This window comes from Colobus angolensis, unplaced genomic scaffold (assembly GCF_000951035.1).
Source record: "Colobus angolensis palliatus isolate OR3802 unplaced genomic scaffold, Cang.pa_1.0 Scaffold189, whole genome shotgun sequence".
NCBI lineage: Eukaryota > Metazoa > Chordata > Mammalia > Primates > Cercopithecidae > Colobus > Colobus angolensis.
In genome coordinates this window covers 703,072-723,157 of record NW_012115032.1, presented here as the reverse complement: position 1 = coordinate 723,157, position 20,086 = coordinate 703,072, and the positions used below count along the sequence as shown (strand labels likewise).

The 20,086-nt window shown below is 36.5% G+C and overlaps 1 protein-coding gene across 1 annotated transcript in view; it reads right to left on the bottom strand.

Annotated features, from left to right (window-relative positions):
- Positions 1-640: 640 nt before the first annotated feature.
- Positions 641-20,086, bottom strand: part of TMPRSS11A (transmembrane protease, serine 11A) — a 69,569-nt gene continuing 50,123 nt past the window's right edge. Inside the window, exons 6-10 of the mRNA XM_011940282.1 lie at positions 17,755-17,793; positions 16,368-16,539; positions 12,616-12,875; positions 8,196-8,338; positions 641-973 (exon numbers count right to left, since the gene is read on the bottom strand). Coding sequence (XP_011795672.1) covers positions 812-973; positions 8,196-8,338; positions 12,616-12,875; positions 16,368-16,539; positions 17,755-17,793 — 776 coding nt within the window. The 3' untranslated portion in view covers positions 641-811. The remainder of the gene's footprint in view (positions 974-8,195; positions 8,339-12,615; positions 12,876-16,367; positions 16,540-17,754; positions 17,794-20,086) is intronic.

Sequence of the window (20,086 nt, the reverse complement as noted above, 5' to 3'; positions counted from 1 at the left end):
ACGGCCAAAAATTCATTTCTTATGGTGGAAAGGTGCTTTGGAAAATCTGATTGAATAAGGAAAAAGAAAAAAAGATTTGTGAGCTCTAGAGAAACGTAGGGAATTATACAAGGGTTTCTTGAACACTTTGTGAGTTCAAAAATGTCTCAGTTAAAAGGAGATCTCCTTGATAAAGACATTTTAAAAATTTCATGGACTAACTTCAAAAATATGTATTGAGTCTCATTTGTACTTCAACATTCATGATTTAAAGAGCTAGGTATCTCTACTGTATTTTTCAAGCCAGATCTATTACTTTACAAATAAAAGTCCCTTATAAATTGGCTAAGGAGGCTGGGCGCGGTGGCTCAAGCCTGTAATCCCAGCACTTTGGGAGGCCAAGATGGGCGGATCACGAGGTCAGGAGATCAAGACTATCCTGGCTAACACGGTGAAACCCCATCTCTACTAAAAAATACAAAAACACTAGCCGGGCAGGTGGTGGGTGCCTGTAGTCCCAGCTACTCCGGAGGCTGAGGCAGGAGAATGGTGTAAACCCGGGAGGCGAAGCTTGCAGTGAGCTGAGATCCGGCCACTGCACTCCAGCCCGGGCGACAGAGCGAGACTCTGTCTCAAAAAAAAAAAAAAAAAAAAAAAAATTGGCTAAGGATTATTGGTTGATTAAAGTGATTCTAAATAACTTACGTTGTGTGTTTCATGTTGCTAGATCCAGTAATTTAATATCACTTTGTGTACTACACCCACTAAATAGTTGAATTCTCATGCATATATGACCTGCATACAGCTTTCTTTGTTTAACTTCTATGGCGAATTAGAGGCCTGTTTTTGAAGCAATCCAGTTTCGGTAATAAGTCACTTGTGTGTAGACTCCAGGCTTGTCCTTTTGACCACAGTTATCTCCCCAGCTCACAATTCCAATGAGATACCAGGTGTCTTTCAGATCCCTTGTGACTAAAGGTCCCCCAGAATCACCCTGAAAATAAAAACGTAAGAAAAGAGAAAGAAAATTAGCTAAACATAAAGCTCATTATTTAAGATATTTTGATGAATCACATATTTTGTTACTAGACAGTACATGTATAGATTATCAACACAGAATAATTAATTGAGACATGGATTTTAAAATTACAAAGAGCCTTAAGGTTTAACTTTCACATTTAAAAAATAAAGTTTATTTTGTTAGAGTAAACAGCACTTAGTTAAAAAAGACAAAAACGAAAGAACATGAAGAGGCTTGAAAAGCAATTATGTCCCATGTTTCCTCATGCAGGCTGTTCTCCAAGAGGTAGCCACTTCATGCTTGTTTAATAATTTCTTACAGTGTCTAACTCCTTATCATTAGATAATATGCTCAAATTACAGTTTCTAGATTTAGACAGTAAATATTTATTTTTTTCTTACACAGTTAGGGATTTAGTTGTTTTACAACTTCTTTGCAACTTTTCCACACCACGTCTTTACATTATAGTATCTCTATTTTTGGTTAAATTAACAGCCTATGTTTAATACCAGTTGGAAAATCTTATTAATGGAAGAGTCAAGTAACATATTTGCATTACAGAAATCTTTTTTGGCTTTCCTAGAATTAATAACACAACTCTTTTTTCATGTGGATAGTTTTCTATGTACCTATTCACTGTTGAATGCTCCAAAAGATCTACCAACACCTCATAATAATGTTTACTAATGTTCAAGGACATCAGATAGCTTGTTAGTTCTTTTGCTTCCTCTGAAACAGTTTCATCATATCAACACACACACACACACACACACACACACACACACACAATCTTTTCTTACTTCTGCTCAAATTTGAGCTGGTTATTTTAAGACCGGTGCAGAGCTATGATGTTGGGATTATATGATACCACTCCTTAGTGTTGGTTTAGGTTTCAGTTTCAGGTCTTATGTCTTCCACTTTCTTGATTTATTCCCTAATTTTGCTGAGGTACCCCCTCAAGTAGTTTTCTAAGAAAGAGGGTATCAGAAGTACATTTTTTTCTGTCATTGTTTGTCTAAAATTCTTAATTCCACCCTCATAATTGATATTTAGTTAGCATGGGCAGGATTCTAGGTTGAAATAATCTTCCCTTTGAAATTTGAATGTGTTTTCCACCATCTTCTACCTTCTAGAGTTACCGTTGAGGAGTTCTATGTGTTCTGATGCTTCTTCCTTCAGAGTGTTAAGATTGTTCTCCTTATCCCTAGCTTCTGATCCTTTATGATGGCATGTCTTGGAAAGAACTACTTCATTTATGGTGCCCAGCACTACTTGGACTTTTTCTTCAATAGGATGTATGTAAGCTTCAGAACTAGGAGTCGTCTTTATTACTATTTTTTTATATTGTATACTCATGTTTTATGTTTTCAGAACTCTTATTCATTTAATGTTGGACCTCCTGAGTTTATCCTCTAATCTTCTTAATTTTTCTGGTTATTTTTCTCCTCTGTGTCTTTTTTTTGTTGTTGTTCTTTCTGAGAGATTTCCTTGATTTTATCTTCCAATCCTTCCACTGGATTTTAAATTTATGATTATATGGTTGCTACATTTCTGGAGATGATTCTTACTGTTTGGTTCTAGGGTGTGGTGCTAGAAAGCAGATTGTAAGCTCTGTGCTTTTGTGCTGGGTGGTGCTATGGTTTGAATGTGTGCCCAGGAGTTCGTATGTTGCAGAAACTTAATCCCCAATGCAACAGTGTTGAGAGGTGGGACCTAAGAAGAGGTGATCAGGTCATGAGGCCTCTGCTCTTGTGAGTGAATTCATATTATTGCCATAGGGATGGGTTTGTTATCACAGGAGTAAGTTCCTGATAGAAGAATGAGTTTGACCTTCTCTCCCTCCACCCATCTTGTGCTTTCTTTGGCCTTCCACCTTTCTGCATGGGATGATGAGGCAAGATGTGGGGCAAGATGAAGTCCAGATGTGGGACCCTCAACCTTGGACTTTCCAGTTTCTAGAACTGTAAGAAATACATCTCTGTTCCTTATATGTACTTAGTCTTCAGCATTCTGTTACAGCAGCACAGAATGAACTAATACAGGTAGGTAGGAAGGCTTCTGGGCTGATACTCTGTATTCTAGTAGGGACCTCTTAAATATCAGTATATGGAGGTATTTTTTTTTCCCTCTAGACTGTGGGCTTCTCTAGAGAAGAATCTTGCAATTTCTTGCAGGGAGAAAGTTGGAGGCATTATGTATATCTGCCTGCAGCACTTTGGGAGAAAGCATGGGAAGAGGTTGAGGCCTGCTTTCACATAATCCCACCTTTACAGGTCCCCTCTGCTTTCTACTATATTTAGTGTCACTGAGTTAAAGGGCCTCAGATTCAATTGCTACAGAGTACAAACTTCCCATCTCTGGAGTTTAGATGCTTGGAGAGAGGTGGTAGAGGTGGGGAAAGTAGAGATGTGGTATGGATTAGACTGATTATTTAGGATAGGGAGAAATGGGGTGTTCCAAGTACTCTCTGTGAAGTCTTTACATTTCTGCACCCATATCTCCCAAAATACTGGTTTCACTTAAAATTGGTATTTCACTCCCCTCTCCACCCAAGACATTTATGTTTTAACCTCTTCTTTACTAAGTCAGTTAAAACTCCTCCATCTTTTTCTCTTTCAAAATTTTGTTGGAGTTTTTTCAGTTTTCTCTCTTTTGGTTTTTATTAGTTGACAGCTTTTTTTAAGCACAATTTGTAGATATATAGAAGATTATATTTTGTAGATGATGCCAAGAAGTTTTTCAAAATGATTGTTAGGGGGTTTTTCTGTTTTGTTTTTTTGAGCTGCTCTTTGTCTCCCAGGTGGAAGTGTGCTGGCGCAATCACAGCTCACTATAGTCTCAAACTCTTGGGCTCTCGCAATCCTCTCACCTCAGCCTTCTGAGTAGCTGGGACTACAGGCGTGGACCACCACACCCAGCTAATTTTCACATTTTTTGTAGAGATTGGGTCTCACTTTGTTGTCTAGGCTAGTCTTGAACACCTGGGCTCAAGCAAACCTCTCTCCTTGTCCCTTCCAAAGTGCTAGGATTATAGGCATGAGCCACTACACCTGACCTTATCTGCCTTTATGGTCATTTTGATGGGTTTGGGGCAAGAGCAGAGATGAATTTGAATGTAAAATCTCCATGCTTAGATATTTCAATCTACACATTTTAAAGATGAACAAAGAAGAAACCTAGAAAATCTGGCTAATACAAAATCATAGCTAAGGGTGCAGTGGGATAGAGAAAAAAAATAGGAAGTCCAACTTCTTGTCTAGTATCCAAATGAGGGCAAATTAAAACCCACCCAAGACTAATAAAATGACAAACATAATTTAATCTTTCTTTATACATTCACATGTTCGTTTGGGCTTTTATCCGAAAATGCTAAACATAATTTAATCTTTCTTTATACATTCAAATGTTTCTTTGGGCTTTCATCAGGAACATCCATGATTACTGTACTGTACATGAACATTTTTTGAAGCTATAATGGACTTAGTTTATGTTCTAGAAATGGACTTTTCTTAAGTGTCTTCTAATAGCACCATGGTTTCTTGACATTCTTGGATGGTCAGCTTCTGCCTCCCTTTGGAGCACTTTTTTAATAGAGTTTTCTAGTTAATGTGATACGGATTAAATCAGTTTAAAAAAACGGTATAATGATCTTTTCACCATTTCCTTAAGTTAGAAGGTGCAAGATTTAAAAAAAAAGAAAAAACCCTCAAAAGATCAGCTGAGATAAGATATAATGGAATTTATTAAGTATAACAAGAAACATTCCATACACTATGAAGGGTATGGAAACAGACAGGTGGAATTATTCAAAATCCTTTTCAGAGCATTAAAAAGGCATTGGGCTACCTGTAGATGAGAAAAGATAATTATATTACCATGAGCATCCTGGGATTTATAACTGACATCAGTTTATCAGTGTTTCTCAGACTTCATTCTGAATAAACGTTATGAAGGGAAGTTCTTAAATGCAGATCTCTAATGCCCACCTCTAAAGATTCTGTTGAACCAGGGTGGGATCCTAGGCCTGCACTTTTAACAAACATCCCCACTGATTTGTCTTCAGGCCAGCTGCAGTGCACTTTTAAATCGTAAATTTAGACAGATGATAGTTCAAATAGTATTACTTTCCCCTTTTTTCTCTCTTTCCTTTCACTAATTCTCATTTCCTCTTCCTTAAATAATCAATCACTCAAGGAAAATTCAATCAGCAAGGAGTCTCCACAGTCCTTACTATCTATTTGAAGAGGCAGGGCACAAAGGCAGCAAGAAGCCATATTGAGTGTCAGGTGAATCTTGTGCCAGCTACTAACACAAAATGACAGGGGATACAGTGGTAACAGACTTAGGAGTTTCACACATGAAAAGAGAATTAAGCTAAAACTTGGGCTATTAATTGGTAGGAAGACAGGGGACATTTTTCTAGATAAGGAACTGGCATGGGTGGAGGTCCTCACTTCCTTACTTGTGTGTCTCAAAAGCACCTCCAATTCCATGTGGTTGATGCTGGACCCATGCTGTCTTTCTAGGTCTGGACCTTCGTCACTCTTTCCTAACTCGTTGATTATTACTACAATCCCTGCAGCCTCTCAAGCCAGGAGTTTATTTTATTTTTGTTTTTTAAGCCATGAATTGATATATCATTCTTTGCCCCACCCCTTCTCTCCAACCATATGAAATCCATTACTTCATTTGCCACCGTTACCTCTAAATATCTTTGTCTCCATGTCACCATATTCGTCCAAACTAACATATTTCACCTGGATTTTTGCAGTACCTGCTGATTGATCCTCAATTGCCCTTTCCCAGATTTTTTCCTTACTTTGACCAGAACGCTTCTCACAATATTCAAATTTCATCATTCTACCCTTTTAATTTAGCAAATGTCTAAATAGTACTCACAATATACCAGGCAGTGTTTGGGGAGCTTTACAGGTATTAACTAATTTAATATAAATCTCTTGGTTAAACCTGTTTAGTGGCTTTCTATTGTCCTTACAAAACAGGGAAAAAATAATGTGGCTCACAAGGTCCTGCAAAGTCTGACTTCAAACAAATTCTTCTACCTCTTCCTGTACCACTGGGTCTTGTGCGTTCTGTGTTCCACCATGTGATGTTTCAGCTCCTAGAATTCTCCCTGCCTCTATCATCATTTGAAATCTTCCTAGATACTAGTTCACTCCATTCACCACTTAGCTTCACCACCCTAGCTAGTCATGTTCATTTCTTAAAAATATACTCATAGAACAATGACCTTCTCCTTCCAAGTTTTCTTTATCATTGGCATAATTTTTTGATTCATTCATATCTGATCCACTAGACAGTAGTTTTCCTGAAAGCAGGTTCCAGGAAGGTTTTTGATTGGGAGACTACCTTCGGTATATGTACGATGTATAGTAAAGAGTAGAGCACTCAAACTTTTTTTTTAGTGAATAAGTGAAGAGAGTTAGAATAAACGGAAAAATGACCAGGGAGAGTTCTTGACTAATTTTCCCATACAGCAGGTTCCCAGCAACCTGATTTTAAATTATAGGTTTTCAGAAAATGTTGCAAACATCCACCTATCATTTTCTAAAATGATTTTCAGTGCCACCTTGACAGAGTTCTCTAATCAGTGTAGCAGCTGCCTATGTGGTAATTACAACTAGGGATTCTTTTGTAAACGCTTAACTGAACTGGAAACAACAGCGGAATCACAAATCTTGATCAAGTTGTCAAAGCCTTTCATTTCTGGCTTTCCTATAAGCAATTCTGATCCTCTTCTCAGTTGTGTTTGGGTCTTGCTTGGCTAGACCTCTGGTTGAAAAATTAGTGGCTCTTTCTCTCTCCTTTCCCCTCAAAACATGCTTTAGGACCAATCTTGTATATACAGGATGGGATTTATTGAGTGATATATCAATAATTTGTAAACTGGACAAAGACTAGCTGATGGTGGTGCTTGCACTTCTGTTGTATCAGACTAGGTCCCTCACCATATGCCCCAATTATAATCACTGTATTCCTGTCTTGGATCCTCGTACCTGCACCGCTGCCCTGATAACTTACCCTATTTTTTGTGACTAGAGTCTTGTTTTATCACTTACTTTGCATAGTTAGGCAGAAAGCTTACCTCTGCCCCCCAATCCAGTGAAGCCTCTCTATGACCACCAATCCCTCCTAAAGCTTTTCAGTAATCTCATGGTTCACCTGAATTCCCCGGTCCTGTCTGCTCCAAGACTCCTGCACTTTCCACCTGTTTCCCATGATATGGCCTTTTGCTGGAATCTCTGAATTCTGCCTGCCTTCCTTCACATTCTCAGCAACTGAGGCTGGCTGCGAACCAGATCCTGCTTTTGCCCAGCCTCTATGCTACATAGCTCCCTGCTCCTTTTCTGATAGAGGTCGCACATGTGGTATAGTTTGTGGGACTGGACAGGACGTTCTGCCACCTGATATCAATACCATTCCATCATTTCCACATAGAGTAGCCTCCTTAGAGTTCTAAAGAATCTCATGTTAAAAAGCAAGTGTCTCCAGGAAGAAACACACTCGTACCTTCATTGGAAAACATACATGTTAGAAGGCAGAGGAGGGCACTGGGGAAGACCCATGGAATCACAGCATGGCCTAATCCACCTTCTTATGGTTATCTACTTGTTTCTCCTCTCATCCTTCTCATGCTGAGACCCAACCAATTACCTGGAGTTCCCTTAGATATGAATTGTAATTTCACACCTTCATAATTTTGGCTATGCTTTTTGTCTTTTCTATAACACTATTTTCTTCTGAAATTGGATAAGTGTTATTTATTCTTCAGGCCTTATTTACATCTCATCTCTGATACGTGTTCCAAAAAATGTTTCCTTCAAGGAAAATATTTGCTTTTCATTATATTACTTATAACATCACTTTATACTTCTCTGTTTATGATTTTTTCTTTCTTGAATGTGAGCCCCTTGAAAAAATAAACTACTTTATTAATCTTTGGATTTCTGGTTAAGAAATTCTAATTTTGTTTGTTTGATAGCATGACAGAAACTCTTACTTCAATTATCTTAATAAAACATTTAAAAGTATTTTGTGCTGTGAAATTTGCATTTGTAACTTTTTTGAGCTAACACGATACTTATGTTTTGTCCTTATGTAAAGAACGTATAATATATCCTGAGCCAGATAAAAAATTTTGAGTTAATAATATAAAAAAAACCCTCCAACTTACCCTGCAGGCATCATAAATTCCTTCCATACATCCGGCACAGAACATTCCAGATTTTATATCATTGCCATATACCTGTGGTTGCTTGCAGACATCATCACTTATGATTTTTACTCTGGCTTCTCTAAGTTCATTTTGGGATTCCCCTTAAGAAAAAATAAAGTTATTTTAGTATTTACAATCAACATCTTTGGCTAGAGTGAAGTGAGCAGACTTTCCTAATATGTTTTTCATAGTAAAATTGTCAATACAGAATGAGGTTAATATAAGCAGTTTCTAGAGAAAAGAATTTCTGGTTAAATCTGGCACATCAAATGATAATTATTGTCCAATCACATTTTTATAAAGATTTTTGAAAGCAAGAAAGCCATTTGGATTCTTTTTTCTGGAAAATTTAACCTTAAAAATAATCAGTTCATATATTTCAGGAAGGCCTTTTATCTTTTTTAAAGCTCTTATTTGTGGGTTCCAGATTGTTCCCAGAAACTTTGCATGCCTAGATAGTTTTCTCCTTTGGCTTGATAAAATGCCTTTAATACCCTGTACATTTATTTTATTATTTAAAGTTTATGATGAGCTTTCATAAATATAAAATATATGTGAGGTATATATGTTATATATCACACATATATATAGATGCGTTAAATGGCAATGATTTCACTTCTAATGTATTACAAGTTGGTGGCTGCAGACTATAAGCTAGATTCTGAGTTTTAGAAACCAGTATTTATGGCAGGCTATGTAGAAAACTAAGAGTAGCACAAGCATTCAGGGATTCTTTATACTAAACCATATATTGATTGTGAAACCAAGACCCTGCAGTTGGCAGAATTCTGGGATGGTCCCCAAGATTCCCGTGTGATTCCCCTCCTCCCACATATAGGCAGGATCTGTGAATGTGATGGATGCGATTCTTATGATTAGGTTATGTTATACGGCAAAGACGAGGGAATTTTACAGATGCGATTAAGACCTCTAATGAGTTTGACTTTGAATTAATCAAATGGAGATTATCAAAGGTGGGCCTGACCTAATCTGCTGAGCCATTTCAAAAAGGGCGAGCCTTCCCGGAGTTCAGAGCCTCTTTCCTAAACAGTTAAAGCAACACGCTGTCATGCATTCTACAGATGCAAGTAATGGAATTCTGCCAGCAACCTTGAGCAAACCCTCAAAGGACCCACAGATGCGACCACAACCCCAGCTGACATCTTGGTTACAGTTTGGTGAGACGCTGAGAAGAGGAGTCAACTAAGCTGTGTCTGAATGTCTGACTCATGAAAACAGTGAGATAAAAATAAATAAGTGCTGTTTTAAACTGTTTGTGGTTATTTGTTATACAGTTATAAAAAACTAATACAAGAATACAATATATCATCAGCTATAGTCACCATGATGTATGAGAGATCTCTTGAACTTATTCCTCCTATCTAACCGCAAATATGAATTTGTTGACCTGTATCTCCCCAACCCTTTCCCTTGTAAAGACCCCCAGCTTCTGGTTGCCTACTGGTGATATATTATATTCTTGAGAAATGCTACAAGAGTAGATATTAAGTGTTCTTGCCACAAAAATGATAATTATGTAAAATAAGACATTTGTTAATTAGCTAGATTTAACACTCACAATGTACATATACTATACTTCAACATACCATGTTGTACATGGTAAGTACATGCAATTTTATACATCAATTTAAAAAAATAACTAAGTACATTTGAAAAAACTCTATACAAACACCAGTTTCTTTAGAAGACCATTTCCAAGATTTATTTCTGAAGAAATGTTTGTAAACACATTTTTAAAAGTGCTCAGAAGATTTAAGTGTGTATCTCAGAAATATGCTAAGAGATTTTTCAAATTACCCTGTTATTTGAATACAATTGGTTTATATACATTATACACACACACAAATATGTGTGTGTATGTGTGTGTATATATATATATAGAGAGAGAGCCTACTATTTCATCAATTAAAAACATTCATGGCCTGGCACGGTGGCTCACGCCTGTAATCCCAGCACTTTGGGTGGCCAAGGCTGGCGGATCACGAGGTCGGGAGATCGAGACCATCCTGGCTAACACGGTGAAACCCCATCTCTACTAAAACTACAAAGAAAATTAGCCAGGCGTGGTGGTGGGTGCCTGTAGTCCCAGCTACTCGGGAGACTGAGGCAGGAGAATGGCGTGAACCAGGGAGGTGGAGCCTGTAGTGAGCCAAGATCACACCACAACACTCCAGCCTGGGCGACAGAGTGAGACTCTGTCAAATAAATAAATAAATAAATAAATAAATAAATAAATTCATGCCCGATGCTGAGAAGAGTAAGGTGAAACTGACAATCTATATATTGTAAGTAGGTGACAGTGCAAATCCACAACTTCTTCAGTAAACCAGTTGGTAAAATGTATTCCAAGTTATGAAAAGCATAGCCCATAAATTCTGGACATCCCTGAACTATATCTCATCTTCTGTGAAAATGTTTAATGACACTTCTTGCAAAATATTGATTTTATCAAATAATCAGCTTTTTGTTTATTAATTTTCTTTATTTTAAAATTTTTAATTTTAATCATTTCTATTCTTATCCTTATTATTTCCTTCCTTACATTTGTTTTAGGTTTATTTTTTCTTTTTCTAGTTTCTTGAAGTGAGAACTTATTGATTTGATATCTTTCCTTATAATATGCATTTTCTATAAATTTCCCTTTGTACACTATTTTAGCTGCATCCGGCATACATTTATATATTGTTGTTTTCATTTAGTTCTATGTGTTTTTACAAATTTCTTTGAGGTTTTCCCTTTATTTACATATATATTTTTTAATTGGTAAGCATTTGGGGATTTTTACATTATCTTTCTGTTACTGATGTTTAGTTAGATTCTATTATGATCAGAGAATATACTTTGTATGAGTTCAATTTTAAAAAACTTCTTAAGGTTTGCTTTACAGGCTTGAATATGGCCTCTCTTGGTGAGTAACGAATGGACGCTTTTAATCTATTAATGTACTTAGGATAATTTAATCTATTTAATAGATTAAAAGCACCTGTGGGTCACTCACCAAGAGAAGCCATATTCCAGCAGGGTGGAGTGCTCTATAAGTGTCAGATTCTGTTGCCACTCACAAAGCATTATGACAGGTATTTTTCCGTGTCAATCTCAAACTCCTGAAAGGCAATGATTTTTCCCACGAAGCCAAAGGGGATTTGTGATGTCTTTTTCCCATGACTATGAAGCAGAGAATGCAAGCCCTATCTTCAGGGAAGATTCATCCAAGAGAGTGCAGACCTAGGGAGGTGTCAAGTTTACAGCAGCACTAATCCACTGGAATTAGTAAACTATCGGTAATATTTTCTGTGATTGATAATAGAACGTTAAAGAAAGCAATACATGTTTCAGTCTGTATAAGATGAAAAAGAAAACAGCAAACCACATGGGACATCTGGAGAAAATCTAGAGACCCTAAAAGCTATTCCTGCCTATATGAGTGAAAGTTTATTCCTAGTTCCTTAATGGGAGACTGACAATCAAAAGCTTATTCTTTATAATTTCTTGTATATAAATAAATTGTATAGAATCCTGCAAATAGATTTAGTCATTCTCAGAAAGCTCTTTTGCATTTTCTCAAGCCCACTGTTAAAGAAACTCTCTAGCTATTGTTATACATATGTACCTGGACCACATGGTAGAATGCAGAGCGTGTCTCACTAAGATTGCCTAAAAAATTCAATAACTAAATCATCATTATTTCTTACGAGACTAAGTTCAGTATATCAAGTTGAATCCTTTTAGAGAGGGCAAATAATTTGACAATTTATCTCTACACGATTCTTATTCCCCATCACACTTAAATTAGCCTCTTCAGTACTGAAGCAAATTTTGCAACATAGGCATAAAGAATATTTGAGTTAGCCACTCAATCTGAGTCCTCCTAGACACAGCTGGAACAATAGAAATTAATGTGAATTCTGGCAAAGAAAAGAAGTAAATGTTCCTTTCTGTGTATTTTTTTCTTGGTTGAGGATGATGTAAGTGTTGAGGTGTCGTTAGCCACCTCTGACACTAGGTGAAGCTAGCATCCCTCTGAATGAAGCCAACACAGAGAAAAGCAGGGGCAAAAAATTCAGATTCAGAGATGCAGAGCCAGATGACATCATATAAACTCCTGTGTCTGAAGTGACACTTATTATGCTTTTTTGACTTCTAAATTACATGAGCCAAATTTGTTGAAGTTTTTGTTTCTTTGTTTTTTATTGTGCACCGGTTAATGTGAATTGAATTTCTGTCACTTGCAAAATAAGAACCTTAACTAATCCAATCAGACTGTGTGGAAATGGCTGTCAGTACAATATTGATGGAGATGAAATCACATTGCCCTAGACAGGGCTTAGTGCTCTGTTAGCTATCCTGAGATACCCACCATCATAGTAAAGTGCTCCAAATCCTGTGATGTAGACAGTTGAATTTGGTTGGAAGGATGCAGAGGCTTCTGGCAAACATATCCGGCGTATGTCATCTGAAAAAGTGACTCTGTAAGAGACCTGCACGACAGCAATGTCATACTCTCTTGCTGTGGAGTGATAGTTCTCATGGATAATAAATCTTTTGACATTTCTTTTCATTAAGGGAGTGTTGATTTTTGTTCCAAAACTAACAGTCCATTGATGTGGATTTTTATACCTGGAAAAGGTTAGAAATTAACAGAATATATCTAAGCTAAAGTATATGAACTACATTAATTGCATTTAGGCTATTATAAGAGAAATACAATCCTGAGAATACTTGGCTTTGGTTATAGTTTTCTTTGATCATTTAAATATAATCTATTGCTAATGTCTTGAAAGATAAAACATACATAAACACCATATTAGAACTGATATTTAATACAAAGCTATTGACTTTTGGAACTGTAATACACATAAAATATCATTCATTTATCCCTTCCACAAATATTTACTGAGCATCTATGTGCTGAGCCTTATCTGAATTGCTGGAGATAAAGTGATGAACAAGACCTAAGGTGCCTGCTCACAGGAGTATAAGATTCTAGAGAAGGAAAAGGATCAAAACAAGCAGCCAAGTAGATAAATAACCTTAAACATTGATAAAGGCTATGAACAAAATACAATAGGGTAATGGAATAGAGTACTAACAGGTCATTATGACTATTTTAAGAACACATTTGGGCTAAGACATAGTAAATGAGGGTCAGTGTGAGGAGATGAGGGAGACAAGTTTCCAGGCAAAAATCCCAAGGTCTTGCATTAGATGGGCTGCAGTCAAAACACAAGGGAAAGAATGGTTGGGGGTGAGCTTGGAGAGGTAAGCAGGGACTAGATTTTAGAGAGTTTCATAGGTCATGATAAAATGCTTACATTTTATTCAAGTGATACGGGAATCTACTGGATAATTAAGCCAGAGAATAATGTAGTCTCGTTTACATTTTTAAAAATCATGTTGGTTCTTTCTGGAGAGTAGATTCTTGAAGGTCAAGAATGGATGTGGTAAAGTCTATTAGATGACTGCATAGTCCTTTGAGAGATGATCAAATGTGGTAAATGTGGTTGACTTGTGGGCTTGGGCAGTGGGTAGACTGTGGTATATACAGGGATCAGAAAAATCATTTAGTAGCAATGGAAGATGATCTAGTAAAGACTGTGCTTTATACTTAAGGAAAATAAAGCCTGGATAGGTTAAACTATTTGATTCACGTCACATGTCTGCCTGCCTCTCTCTGCTCTTCACTTTATAAAATACTGTCTCCCACCAATTTGTATTATTTGTATTTTTCAGAAGACTTCCTGCTTTATTTTATTATGTGTGACACTAGCTATACATCTGTCTTGGTGTATTTAGTTATTGGAAGCATATTTTAAGGAAGACACTGACAAAGTCTTGAATGTTCAGAGAATAAGAACAAATGTAGTAGGGCATCTGGAAGTTGGTTCTGCAAAAATGAGGTAAATATATATATATTTTTTCACACCCATATATATGCATATATATGTACATATATACATTTTTAGAAATTCAGGGTTACATGTGCAGGTTTGTTACACAGATAAACTTGTGTCATGGGGTTTTGTTGTACATATTATTTCATCACCCAGGTATTAAGCCTAGTACCCATTGGTTATTGTTCCTGATCCTCTCCCTCTAGCACTCTTCAGTATGGCAAAGACATGGAATCAACCTAAATGCCCATTAGTGATAGACTGGATGAAGAAAACGTGGTATACATAGACCATGGAATGCTATGCAGCCATAAAAAGAACAAAATCATGTCCTTTGCAAGGACATGGATAGGGCTGGAGGTCATTATCCTTAGCAAACTAAAGCACACAGTAATGATATTTATTTTCACTCATGGTTTGGATATTCTCACTCATTTTATGTTTGGTCTAAAAAAGAGAAACTAAAGAATAGCTGTTACACGAATGAAGAGATAAAATTAGTTCCTGTTGTTCCAGATGAGAAAAACAAAAACAAAAACAAATATTGATGGTGGAAGTTAATAGAGTGCAGGTTTGGTGTTCAATGCTATAAAGGTATTTGCAAAAATAGAACTATCTAGCACAAAAATGGCTAACTTTGGCAAAGTAAGTTTCCCATTACTTTGAAAAACCAGACACCAGCATAGGGGATTTCTGGCTTTCTAATATATCAGCTTACTGAGCTCTCACAGCTTTCAAACATTAAGAATTTATGTAGATTCTTTTAAAAAATAGATTACTATTGTTTAAGATGGGGTCTTGCATTGTCACCCAGGCTGGAGTGCAGTGGTGCAATCATAGCTTGCTGTAGCCTCAAACTCCTGGGCTTAAGGGATCCTGCTGCCTTAGCCTCCCAAGAAGCTGGGATGATAGGCATGCACCACTATTTCCAATGGGGTTTCACTATCTTGCCCAGGCTGGTCTTGAACTCCTGAGCTTAAGTGGTCCTCTCGCCTCGGACTCCCAAAATTCTGGGATTACAGGGATGAGCCACCATGCCCAGCCTAGATTCTTAATACATATTTTCTTCAGAATATTAAGAGTGTCTATAAAGATTTATGCTCTTAGGCAGATAAAATTTATTATAGTAACAAAAGTTAGAATTTTACAGGTCAAAAAGAATGTGAAAAGATCTAGTCTATTACCTAATACACTAAGGTTCAATAATTTGCCCAGCTCTCCAACTGCCTGGGACATATTTTTCCCACTAAATTCTGCTGCCACCTATTATATAGAGATACTCGAGAAGTTTTTGTTATTACCATAATAATTGGTAATGAAGAAGAAAGGCAATACAGTTAATCTACTTAGAAAAAAATCTAAAATTTTAAATGTAATAGTGATAAAAATGACTGGTTATTATCTTGAAAAGTAAAACTAAAAGCTATAAAAAGTCATTTTATCTTATAAATGACTTTATAATTTAATATACATTAATAAAATATATGCATTCAGAAGCAATTAGATGATAGCACAATTTGCTATGCTTTACTTCAGCTTTGTCTTTTGTGGCACTATTGTGAAGAAGTGCTCTATTATGGGAAGGTCACATTGAGTAGCCCAAGGGCCTCTCTGAATTCTTTGATACTCCAGGAATCTCTTTTGAACTGCCTGTCTTTATCATGCTAGCAAGCTCTCATTTTGGTTGTAAACTGTTCTAATTCCCCAGATCTTCATATGTCAGCGCTCTACATTTGATCTGTGGTTCTGGTTCTCCATCATTACAGTTACTAACTTCCTGCATTTACTGAAAATTTCCATTTTACTTTGGAATTAGTTTGATTATTTACGATGAGTAAGAGACTGGCCCAAGTGTTTGGCAGAAACAGACACTAGTTTTAAGTGGAGAGCATTGTTTCACAAAAGATTAATGGTGTATGTTATTAGTGAATATTTTGTGTTAGGATGTCACAAAATAGTTCTGATTCCTTACACAGTTTCCTTATTAAAAACTTTGAGGAAATAATTGATGAATACTAGGATAATGACTGTTACTTCCTTTATTCCCATCAAATTTCTGATTAAGTATGCAAGTGTAACATTATTTTAGAGAAGAACCTGAAATAACTTTTTCTTATTTTACTTCAGTAATATTTGGGACATTAATTGTTACCAAGAACATGACAAAACTCAGGGATTTTTAGCAGAAGTGGGTTCTAACTTAAGGTCAATAACTTACTTCTGGAAGCAGTGTGCTGCAGTGACAAGCCATGTATTACTAATTAAGGTGGCCCCACACTGATGGATGTTATCATACTGAAGGGAAGCTTGCCAAGGCCAGGCCGCCTTGGGTGCAATGACTCCAGATGCTATTCTGTTGACGTGTAATGGAACAACTCGTTTACCACAACCTGAAAAAGATGAGATCATTAAGTTATAAGAAACATCTTGTAATTACAAGAAATGACCCCATTCTTACTTGCCTGAAGACATTTTTCTATACTACTCCTCCTACCCAGGACACTCACCCTACCTGTCACTGGATTCATGGCCTCTTCTCTCTCGCATTTCAGAGTTCACTTTCTTACTCTGTGAGACCAGGTTAGCTGACTCTCTGGTGGACTCTCATAGCACTATGCACTTCCTCTGCCATAGCATTTATCACACTATTTTCATACTTCCTGATTTATTTATATCTTTCTCTACTTTGGAATTCTAATTTTAGAGCAGGGATCATGTTTTATTTACAATGGTACCACCAACTCCTGGTCTAATTTCTGGCACTTGGTAGATGTTAAAAGATATTTGTTGAATGAATAAATACATGAATAAAAAGACTTAGAGTGTTTGCAAGACACAGAGGCAAATGCATGAACATCACTGCTCAAATTCATCATTGTTTTTGTAAAATCTTTTGAAATACAGGCCACAGTGATTTGAAGTGATTTAATGAAGCCACTGTTAGCGATTAAGATGAATATATTAAGCATATTTCTTTTTTTCTTCTTCTTTTTTTTTTTTTTTTGAGGTGGAGTCTCACTCTGTCACCAAGGCTAGAGTGCAGTGGTGCGATCTTGGCTCACTGCAACCTCTGCCTCCCGGGTTCAAGCGATTCTCCTGCCTCAGCCTCTCAAGCAGCTGGGACTACAGGCGCCTGTCACCACACCCGGCTAATTTTTTTATTTTTAATAGAGATGGGGCTTCTTCTCCATGTTGGTCAGACTGGTCTTGAACTCCTGACCTCAGCATATTTCATAGATAACCTGTCAGTCACAAGCAATGGGTTTTATGTCCTCCCTATTAATTACTTTCTCAATATGTTATTTTGTAGCAGAAAGTACATTTTATGGAATATTTAAAAATTAGAAAAACAAGTCCAGTATTCCCAATCAGAAATATATACTTTCTTCAAATTTCCTCAAAAGGTTACCATGGCAATTTTTTTCTTGAACATGACTAAAAGATCAGTCCATGAGTTAGAAAAAAATAGTATTTAAATCTATTGTACAAATAGTTATTATCTCTCAAAGAAAATTTGAAGCACAGATGGGCAAATATGAGCAAATATTTGAAAATGTCCTTTCTGATGTGAAAATTACTTGTTTATATAAGCTAACTCAACTTACTTGCTTGGACAGTTAACTCCCCTGTTGATGAGCTCATTGCTGAAAAACAAGACAAAACAAGTAGTGATAATTTGATATTTTCCTGGTTGGTCTCAATGACCAGGAATAATCAGAGGATATTGACCATATATGGATTCTAGACAGTTGAACATATAGATTAATTAGGAAAATGGCTATCTGATACAACATCTGTGCACAATTTTTGTAGAGACTTATAGGCAGCCTCTAATTAGGTGGATACTATCACAAGCAATGGGTGAGTAAGGCACAAATAGTGGATGACTACAGCCCACAAATAGTTTGTATTAATAGAGAACTATGGTTTTCCAGCAGTTCAGGGTAAAGCTTCTTTGTATTCCACTTCAGAAAATGGGTAAATGGGACAGAGGAAACAGGCTATATTAGTTCATTTTCACACTGCTGGTAAAGACATATCTGAGACTGGGTAATTTATAAAGAAAAAGAGATTTAATGGGCTCAGAGTTCCATGTGACTGGGGAGGCCTCACAATTATGGAGGAAGGCAAAAGGCATGTCTTACATGGTGGCAGGCAAGTCAGAGAATGTGAGCCAAGTGAAAGGGGAAGCCTCTTAAAAAACCAGCAGATCTCATTTTTACCATAGAACAGTATGGAGGAAACTGCACCCATGATTTAATTTATCTCCCACCAGGTGCCTCTCACAACATGCGGGAATTATGGGGGCTACAATTTGAGATGAGATTTGGGTGGGACACAGCAAAACCATATTGCAGGTAGACTGTCTTACAGGCCTCAAACTCAGCCTCAGCCAGAACAGATCTGCTTTTTCTCTTTTATTTACTTCGAATTTCACATAAACCTTTTTTTTTTTTTTTTGGTTAAAGGGTTTAGGACGAAAAAACCTTGAAAACTCTAGCATAAATGATATTTTAAATGCTTTTTAAACACAGTTCCTACATACTAAAATTGCTTTTTTTTAAACAATAAACTGTTACGCATTTCTTATCCAAAATATACTGAATATTGGTAAAAGCTAGTTATTGGACACAATTCAAGATTAAATTCTGTCAACTTCCAAAAAAGTGAGGAATTTGATTAAGGAAACACAAAGATTTAACTTGTATACATGTATCAAAAAACCATGTTGTATACAGTAAATATATACAATTATACAATTTTCATTTGTCAATTATATCTTACTAAAGCTGGGGAAAAATAAAGTTGGTGGAAGTTTTCATGAAAATTGTGATGATTTTCAAGTTAAAATGACTTAGCTCACTGAGCAGATGAGAATAAACTGCTTTACTTTTTCCTACCAGTGCCATGTTTCTCAGACACATTCTCAGTATTCTATTCCCCATTATACAAAATAAGATTGTTTCATTCTATTAACTTTCTACAAATTCCACTGGGGAAACTGGTGATGATAAACTCTACAAAGTGGGCGCTTTTGAAAATATCCAATTCAAGTATACCCTTAAAGGCATCCCAAATCATTGTATGGTGAAGAATCACTTGCTTAGGAGCATCAATTGCCCAGGACCATCAATTGCTCTTGGTGCTTACTCTATGGAAGGAATTCAGTTTACCATCAAATGTAGTTTAAGGCAGCAAATTTATTTCATTTTTAATAAAACTATATATTTTGTCCTTAGTAATGCAATAAAGTGGAAAACAGCATAAAGTTAGAACTCTTCAGTTAAAACTTTGTCAACTTAGCCTGAGTAGGATGCAAGTTATCCATTTCCAGGAATGATACCAGGGTAAGTAATAATGGTCATGAGTATAACCAGATTTTTAGGTAGAATGACTACACCTGGAAACAAACTGTCAATACACAAGTAACTAGTTTCTAATTTTGACCAAAGATTTTTACTTTCCAGATACAGAAATGGAAATAAACATTAACACTTTAGTTTTGAAAGCGACCACCTCCTAACACGGTTCTGGGTGGGAGAAAGCTAGTTAATATTCAGGGCTCTACAGGCTACAAGTATCATGATGAAAAATGAAGCAAAGTCATCTGACACATAGGCAGTGAGCTGCTTGACTACAGCCTTGGCGTTTGCAATGCAAAGAAGTTGATTTTAGCTTTGCTTTGTCACACTGTGCCTCCTAAAGGACCCACACCACACAGTTTTTTTGTCAAAACAAAATACAGATTCTTGACAAATTATAAATAAATCTTGGGCTACAGGGTTATTTCTAGACTTAATCTAGAATCTCTACAGTTTTCTGTTTATTGGTAGTCAAAAAATTATGTGTTCCCAGGAAGCAATGTTTTTGTCTATAAAAATTGCCTTAAAGATTCTCCTGAGCTGTCCACTGAATGTGCCTTTCTTAAGTGCTAGT